Consider the following 9450-nt stretch of genomic DNA (forward strand, 5'->3'; position numbering starts at 1 on the left):
TTAACAGCGCAGGGCCTGAAAACTGCTTAAAGGAATCAAAGACTCCATCATCAGGTAGTAAAATGCACAAAATGCTCCTGTCAGCTGATTTTTCTCTTCAAACATTAAAACCTTTTCAAATCCAAAGCAAATACACAAGCACTTTAATGGAACGATAGCTGGCAGGGGAAGGACAACAGTGCTAGAAGTGTTTGGATCTCATTGTAAATGGCCAGTTTGATTAGCGAAATTTTGTCATTTCCTTGCTTTGCCCTGTATACCTTAGAAAAGGCCGAAGTGGAGTGGAAAACGGGTGGAGAGGAAAAGAGCCGCAGGAATTTTTGCAAAGCTTTCTGCTGTTTCTCACGAAGCCCCAGGAGTCCCGACGAAGAGTTATTTTACAGTTTAAAGTTAAATGCTCACACAGAGAGGAGGAAAGAGTAACAACTGTCTATGGGAGCCTACAAACACACTTTGAGCAGTTCAGCTTTGGAAAAGCACATCTGCGCTCGTGTCTCTAACTCTCACCACTCTTGGGTTTCTGAATGATTTCACCTGCCTTCTATTGCGTAATAGTGTAAATTAAATGGGCCAATAGTGTTTCATTTTAAAACATTTTCTCCAAGGCTGTAAGTACATAATGTAATGGGATTTAATATCTGATATGCAGAACTGTTGCCGGTAACAGAACAAACCAGAGAATAAGAGCAGACTACATGTTCAAAAATGAGCACAGTTGTGATAAAAACATGGTCAAATTGCTGCAGTGTTCTCTGGCAGGCCATAAAGATGTTTGAGGACACTCTAACCCTGAAACGCAATGCTGTTACACTGCTTGGACATCTTTATTGCAAAGAAATATTACATGTTTAGATATATTTAGACAATATAAAAGGATAAAATCAACTAGGCTCCAAATTCATTGCTTACATATATGGCTAGAGTTCTGTATATGCCAAAATGAACAAATAACCCCGGCATGTTTTAAACTGAAAACAGTAAGGAGTGATTTTAGAGTACGGTAACAATGGAGCCAAATTTCACCCGGTTCCAAATAATCAAAATATCCAAATCCCAATTTGTGGCCTCAGTGCATATTTATGAGTTCCAAGGAGAAATCAAGGGGAAATCCTAAAAACTTCCCAGATGTCCACAAGATTGTAGTATATGGATTCCACAGAGGTCATCGAATCCCTGTGGTCAGCAACGGTCTCGAGAAAGCAATCTATAGAAAGCCACGGTCTTCAAACGGGATGACCACACTCTGCTGCCACAGTGAGTGTGAACAGAGAAAGTTTCCATTTTGTGCTTTCCAAAACTGAATTTTCCCACATGCCAAGAACATGACAGCCTTATGTAAATCATTGGTTTAGGAAAGCTCTGTACCTTGAAGAAATTCTCCTTTGCTGCTTTTTCTCGATGGATAAGAGTAAAACACATATAAGAGGACAGAAAACAACAGTTATGTCAATAGTTTTGTCGGGACATCGGGATTGTTCTCTGACATGAGTCTCTGACAGCCCTGCTGTCCGCTTCAGTTGACGGTGGGTACCTGGTTCAGGCTGTATTCTTTGGCCTTCAGTCTCAGGTTGGCGATACTGCTGGCCATATTCATGCCCTGGGCTGTGTTGTTGGTAGCACATGATGGAGAATAAGATGCCATGGCGCTGTAGGGAAAGGGTTAAGTTGTCAGGATGAGATTTCATATTTTCCTTAATAATAAATAATTCAATGAATGCATGCATGCTCTGTCTCTATTCATTTTATTTATGTTTGTGATGAAAATGCAGCACTAATCTGGGGGTTTTATGACTTCATGCGTATGGACGCCGTGTGTGGCACCAAATTTCTGAATTCAAAAAAATAATTTAATATTTTAAAAGCATTAATTTAATCCTTTTAATAATTTGAACTCCCTCATTTTGAATTTTTTATTTTTTTTTACAATAACAAAAATACCAAATTGTATGATGGTATTTTCCCTAAAAATGCTTTTTACCCAAGCTGTAAGGTTTTGAAATTTTTAGTTATGTATCACTGATGTAATTTCTGCCAGTGGAGTTTGCACAATTTAGGTCCATGTAAATAGTATTTTATGGATAGTTGGATATATATTTACACTTTTATCCAAAGCTACATGCATTGCAGATATTTGTGTAGCACTTTGCAGTAAGCTCCCTTTTGTTAACATCTGTTAATGTATTAACTAACAATATGCAATACATTTGCTACAGTATTTATTAATTTTTGTTAACGTTATTAACATTGATGTTCATTAGTCAATTAAATAATATTAACCGATACAACTTTTGATTTTATTAAATGATCAAATTAACTAACATTAATTATGCATTATAAGTATTTTTCATTGCTTGTTCTTGTTAACTAATGTTAATAAATAGAACTTTATTATAAAGTGTTTTTGTATAGATTATTGTATAGATTTGATCTAAATCATGCATTCCCTGGAAACTGAACCCTTGACCTTAAGTCAAAGTAACATTTTTAATGGTTATACTTTTGAAATGGTGCAATAGTTGAATATTTTATACATTAATTCACAAGTAAATTACTTTAATTTACATTTTTAGTTAATTGAGGGATGACAGGATTATATTCATGCCACACACGCTATCCACCAAGAATACTCTTATAACTTCTGCACAATGATGTCCACACCAACAGAAACCGCAGAATTGGTAATGGTAATGCATGCAGAGACATAAAAAATTAGAAAACCAATCTAACCTGTATGATGGTGAGCTGCCCCAGGACAGGTAGTCATTGGGTCTGGGAGCGGGTCGTGGGACAATGGGCTGCTCTACGGCTGTTACTTCTCCTGAGAAAGACTTGAGCAATGAGGCGTTTTTACTGGCCAGCATTGCACGTTCATTTCGCCGAAACTTAGCCCGCCGATTTTGAAACCACACCTAGAAAATCATGAAAGGTGCTCAGTTTGGCATATATAGTAGAACAGCTTTACCATCAGAATGGAGCATTATGAGAAAGTAAAGTATAGGTATGCATCACTGCTCCATCCACATGAATAGACCATTTCAGGATAAAATAGTTAACCTGCACTCGAGCTTCAGTAAGGTTGACCCGGCGTGCTAAGTCCTCCCTGACAAAAGCGTCGGGGTAGTGCGTCCTCTCAAACACTCTCTCTAAGGCCTGCAGTTGACTGCTGTTGAACGTGGTCCTATTCCGCCTCTGTTTACGCTTTTTCTTTTCCTCTGAGTTGAGTTGCTCATCTAGGGGGGCAAGCACAAGCACACACACACGAGGATGACATGAATATCCCCATTACTCATTAGGCTTACAGCCTGGAAAAGGATATTACATTACATTCATATGGTTACGGTTAAGTTAAACTAGTGAAATAGTGTTTGTTATGGAAATTCAATAAAAAGATCCAAACATTTTTATTTTAAGAAAGAGATGGTGTAAATAACTGTTTAATGGACAATCGGCTCAAAGAGATGCAGAGTTAATACAGATTTTCTTTTTCTGTTTGATTATACTTCAGTCATGAACCTTTCTAAAACAGGATCCTACTCAAAGCTTAAAGAGTGTGTAAGCAGGACAACTGATCCTTATTTATAAAAATCTGCTAATTTTCTTTTTAAACATTATCAACACAAAAGTTTTAGGTGAATAACTCGGCCTGCCATAATATTCAGTTTGAGGTCAATATGACCCTAGACCCTTCCCCAAATTGTGTGTGTTTATTACTTTTATTACATTTTATACTTTTTAGAATTTTTAACTTAATGATTCTGATGCTTTTTATGAGCAATGTGAAACATGTTTGATGTAAGTTAAAGGAAGGTTAAAGTCTTCTACTTTCTTTCTAAAATTATTCTGGCTTCTTCTAGTAGTAAAATGCCAATTATAATGTCTGGGCCTGTTTTGGTCCGGGGAAAAGCAGATCGTTGCAGACTCACTCCTCTTTGGACACATCAATCAGTTCTTAAAATCGCTCCATAAAACTTCCCAGAGAGGGAGAAAATACCCCAGTGACGAATTGATTCGCCCCAATTCCTCCAAGGCCGTAAAGTCAAAGCAAAGTTGAAAGAAGAGGTTATCAGTGCCGGGCCCAGAGCATGAACAGCTCTAGATGTCAAAGCTGTGTACTTAGTGACAACGAAAATCATCTCAACTTTATCGTCTTTTATTAACTAGGCGCTTAGGCCTATATGAGATTTATCTTCACTTCAGTTATGGTTATTCAGAAGTCTTTTATCTTAATATTATAGGCTACATCTGAAGTAACATCTGAAATGTTGAGTAAAATGTTGCTAGACCTAATTTTATATTTTCCCTAAGTATAGAAAACGCGCCAACCTGTTAACTTATTATTATTATTTTTTTTTTTACGTTTATTTAGTTAGCTACTTATTAAAATAAATTTTGTTTTAATCTTAGTGGCTGGGTTAATGAAAAAAAAATATGCATGTGCAAAAAATGAAGCCTATCATGTAGACAAACAGGCCTAGTTTTCGCAAAAACAAGACTGTAATGGTGGCATTAGTAAGAGGCTTGTGCTTACAATAATTTTCGTTATGTTTCAAATTCAAAATTTCGGATATGATGCCTAACAAAATACAAAGTTCATTCTAATAAATTATAGTCTACATTCAGTCTTGAAAATATTGTCTAATTTCATATATGTTTAATTTACGATTTGAAATAATCATTTTAGTGACTCATTCATAAAATAATTAATTCAATGCAACTTTGGACTACGTCGTTAAATCTTTAAATAATCCTAGAATATTAAACCTATCTATAGGGCCTATTTCTTATTATGAATTTTGCGGATCCTATCACTCGTTTTGTTGGCTTCACTGAGAAGAAAATAATAAATAGCTCAAAATGGGCCTACTATCAACATTATTGGTCTACATGCATGACAGTATGCAGACTTACAGTCTGAAATGTTTGCAAAATAATAACTTTTTAAAAGTTTATTTTGAATAATTCTAACAAACTTTTAGCTATAATGAAAACTATAGCTATAGCCTATTATAACCCGATCTAAACGCATATGGAGTAGCCTAGATGATGCAGAACGCAGTCGTGTCCTCTTATAAGCGCCTGTATAGGCTACACTGAGGTGGGTCATTGTCACACATCTGCTAACGTGACAGTTTTCTGCACGGTAACACATTCATGTGTTTGTGTTGTAGGCCTGCCAATTAAAGATCATTAAAATCTAGGCTATAATTTAATTGCATTCACTGAATTATTATTATTTTTTTTATTTATTTTTTTGTAACTGGGAAAACCTTAAACAGAAGTCATTTTCATGAAATAGCCTAATTTACTCTTTTCCCTGTACGATTTTAAATTAAAAGTTAAAATCGTTTCTTACTAAATTAGGAAAAATCATTATCATCCGGATACTTAAATGCTACGAATGTTTTGCGCCACTGCATGAGGATCATGTTTTGCTGATGGACTTACTCTCCTGCTGTGTGGTGTCGCTGCCGCTGGTCAGCCCCGGAGACTCCAGCATACTCCTGCCCGCCTCTCCTGCGCCCTCCTCCGCTTGAGCTCCCACCATCTCCCGCGCCTCCTCCAGATCCAACAGGTGGCTCACTGAAAAGTTCTTCTTCGCCTGTAAATGATCCTGATTTGCGGTGATCGGACTCTCCAGTCGGTTAGGTAGCGTGGCTTGTCTGTCCATTACATGAGCATAGCTGGAAGTCATGACGCAAACTGACGAAACCCAAGATATCCTCTACCTATAACCAACATGGGTTAAGTCTTGACCATAAACAATCACTCTGTGCTCGACAAATAGATCGATTTAGATTTTTTCATCCGTAGTTCAGAAAGCGTCATGTGGATCCAAACAAGCGTAATTACCGTTCTTTTACTGGACTTTATAGAAAAAAAGGCATCACCGAAACATCTCCAATTCAAGAACTCCAAAGTCTTCGCCTTTTACCCGATGACTCCCTCTTAGTTTCTGTAACAGAGACGTTCCCCTCTCGTTCCGAGAGTGAGGGAATGAGTGAACTGGCGAGAGAGGTTTGATGGCACAGAGGAGCGACTTACGCCCAGTAGTAGGAGGTCAGACGAGCTCCTCTCCGCTTCTTTCTCCGGTACTTAAAACGGCTCACACTGGCGCTGAGGGGGGAGTCTGAGAGCAAAATACACGAGCATTTGAAGCCCTGGGGAGGGATGATAGACATACAAGAAGCCCTAATTACCTGGCAATGTTTTTTGTCGGCGTTTCTAGCGTTTAACGAAGTCATATCTCTTTCTCCACCCCCAACATCCCACTGAAATACTCAACGTGACATGATATTTTTTTTCTAAACTAAAAAAAATTCAATAAAAAAACCAAAAAAAACAGAAACTAATACACTAAAAAAACATAAACAAATACATAAAAATTACATAAACAAAATAATGACCAATTAAAAAATTAAAATAATAAAATATATGTCTAATGAAAATTTGGCATAGGCGTATTTGCCACTATTAATATTATTATTATTTATGCAAGTCAGTTGTTGCATTTTTGTAGTCACACTCAACCAATGGGATAATAACCAACATTTAGGAAGCCATTTTGTTGTCATGTGACAAGAAAACAGACCTCACGATTTTTAATAATAATAATAATAATAATAATTTTATATATATATATATATATATATATATATATATATAATATATATATATATATATATATTATATATATATATATATATATATATATATATATATATATAATATTATTAATATTAATATTAATATATGTATTTTCTTTTTTTCTTTGTCGACTTTGTTTTAAACTAGATTTTTAAAACACTTAAAAATACCTTTGTTGATCAGTAGTCTAATTGTCATTGACTAAATGCTGTCTAACTGAACAGTCTCTTTGCAATGATCTCAGTTACTTTTTTCTTTCCCGTCTGAATAAAATAGTCATCCTAAATTATATGCTGTGATCTCAGACAAGTTTGAATGAAGGGACAATGGCCTTGTGAAGCTTAGCCTAAAATCATATTAACACGAACACTCAAAACGATCAAAGTTACTCACTGGCAAAGCTATTGGATAATATGAGTAGGCCTATCGTGCGTTCTAGGCTGTTGGTGTCAGTCCATGATGTGACACTAAAATGTTGTCCTTTTTGAATCGGTTTACAGATGATGTCGAAGCATTGCGTGCTCTTTTAAAGAGTCTCTCGACAGGAGGGGATCGAGCTCTACATGTGTCGCAATGACATGAGTTCAGGCTCCAAGCTGCCTCCGTCAGTCTCCTAGGTCTGGGAAAAGAACACTTGATGCCATCAAAGGGGCGCAGATTGAATCCAGATGTGCAGTGCCTCTCTCGTTCTTTCCGTGCATTTAATTAAAGAGCTTGGATTGAGGAGATCTTTCTTCATCATTAGTTTTCCCCCAAGATCCCATTTCTCCCTCGAAGCCCAGCTCGCTGCCCTGTGCCAGCGCGCAGCTTTGCTTTTATTATTATTATTTTACTCTGCCCATAAATCTGCCACATATCGAAACCTTGAAACTTTGTGAAGAATGAAAGTCCTTGCCTCTTTAAGGAACGCAAAACTAGGCCCTTATATAGCAGGATTAATTTTTTTTATCAGCCTCCGTAATTTTCTTTATGAGAAAAAATACATTTATGCACTAAAACAAAATTACAGTAATAAAAAGTCAACGTCTATAGCAACCTCTATATTTCCCTGAAAAGTAGCCTAGGCAATAAACTGTAAAATGAACTGGATAAAGTAAAAATAATAGGCTTACCCTGGAACGATATTAAAACATTAAATGTTTGCACTGGGAAAAAAAATGACAACGGTCATTTAGTCATAAATGAGCTGTATTAAAATGAGGTGGGTTTTATTTTGAGGACATCAGTTGCCTTGCTTTCATTATTGGAAAGTTGCAAGAAAAGGTCATGCGGGAAAGATCGCACTGACAGCAACAAAAAAAGATTTGATAAACTGAGACGATCATAACGCTCATTTCATCCGCATTAAACGGAAAACAAGGCAAAATAAATATATTTGTATTTTGTCATTATGTTTTATTAAGTCGTTAACCGCATTATAACTCAGAATAACTAGCTAATAATAATAATAATAATAGCTAATAATAATAATAATAATAATAATAAACCGATTTACAGCTGAATTAAATGAAAATCGCATAGGCTATTAGAAACAACAACCAACATAATTAACGATAGGCCTATATTTTTATAATACTATAAACACAAATATATTTTAAAAAAAGATCAGTTTATAGATGATATAGCATAGTGCAATTTGGTTTATTGACAATAACAGATGTAAAGTAAATAATGGAACTAAATTATTATTGCCTCAAGAATACATGAATAAAAACATGTTGCAAAGTGCATTTCAGAATTACAACCAATACGAAATTTGCTTCGAATAAATAGATAATTAAGGATAAAGTTAGTAATTAGGAATAACACTACTTGAACATTTGGATTGATAGCCTACATAAAAAAACTGTCCCAATCACCGTTAATTCATGCACCCTATGGCTACATTTTTTTTGATATCCTACATAGTTTATTTAATAAATCATAATTAAAGTAGCTATGCACGTAGGCTAAATCAACTGTATTAATATTAGATTTGATTCTAATATTGTTTCCAGTTTTTTGTTTTATTTTATTCAAATTAACTTTTTTTTCTTCCCCCAGTGTAGGCTACTGTCAACAACACGGAGGGCAGCAAGTTTCATGTAAGCAACTCCGTTTTGTTGCAGCTTTGCATGGATCATTTCTCACATGGATCATATCACATGTCCATCTAGGATTATAGAGCTTAATTGGCGGATCATTAGGATAATTATTATAATCAGACTCGAGGATCCTCTTGTAGTTAGGGCTCGTGCCGAATCCTTCATAATGATGAAGGCCTACTGCCTCAGTGGACCTCAGCATGCATTACAAACCTATGTGCACACCTTACACAACATTTGTTTTCAGCATCGGGACATTTTCTCATAACATATCACGTTACTCATATAACGAGCACAGCAAGGAAAGAAACAAGGGCCTGAGAACGAACAGTTTTATCATATAAACAGAATAGATGCACATTAAATTATCGGAATGTGCCTCACATTGAAGAAAAATCTAACTTTAGTAAAGCCTGCACCTGACTATAAAATCACTTAATTTGGAGTTCAAAGTTTTATAGTCTCCCTTTACAAATATGAACTTTTAACACTATTTTTTTATATAGTCCTACCGTTAAAATGAAATGCTAAACATTTCATAAACCGCAATTAAATGTCATAAATGACTTGCATTTTAAATTCTGCAGCTGTCCTGACTTTAATTCTTAACCTAATATACAAGATATAGATGTCTAACCTTCCCTTACACCGCGCGAAAAAACATGTCCAGTAGTTATTAATGATTTATTGTAATCCAATTATTTTAACCCACTTCGTTTAC

The 9450-nt window shown here is 35.6% G+C and overlaps 1 protein-coding gene across 1 annotated transcript; it reads right to left on the reverse strand.

Annotated features, from left to right (window-relative positions):
- Positions 1-788: 788 nt before the first annotated feature.
- On the reverse strand, positions 789-6170 carry LOC109095049 (paired mesoderm homeobox protein 1-like). Its single transcript, XM_042718183.1, has 4 exons — positions 5446-6170; positions 3055-3230; positions 2728-2909; positions 789-1646 (listed from the first exon to the last, which is right to left on the reverse strand). Exons 1-4 carry the CDS (start codon positions 5690-5692, stop codon positions 1514-1516), a joined length of 738 nt encoding a protein of 245 aa, XP_042574117.1. The 5' UTR covers positions 5693-6170; the 3' UTR covers positions 789-1513.
- Positions 6171-9450: the final 3280 nt, after the last annotated feature.

The sequence above is a fragment of the Cyprinus carpio genome, chromosome B2, assembly GCF_018340385.1.
Source record: "Cyprinus carpio isolate SPL01 chromosome B2, ASM1834038v1, whole genome shotgun sequence".
NCBI lineage: Eukaryota > Metazoa > Chordata > Actinopteri > Cypriniformes > Cyprinidae > Cyprinus > Cyprinus carpio.

What these genes read in the sequence shown, in the direction of transcription:
- LOC109095049 (XM_042718183.1), bottom strand. Translation starts at nt 5,692, where the DNA reads ATGACTTCCAGCTATGCTCATGTAATGGACAGACAAGCCACGCTACCT. An exon ending in CGACACCACACAGCAGGAGA is followed by an intron (nt 3,231 to 5,445) that starts GTAAGTCCATCA and finishes TTGCCCCCCTAG; the next exon opens with ATGAGCAACTCAACTCAGAG. An exon ending in GGCAGCTCACCATCATACAG is followed by an intron (nt 1,647 to 2,727) that starts GTTAGATTGGTT and finishes CTTTCCCTACAG; the next exon opens with CGCCATGGCATCTTATTCTC.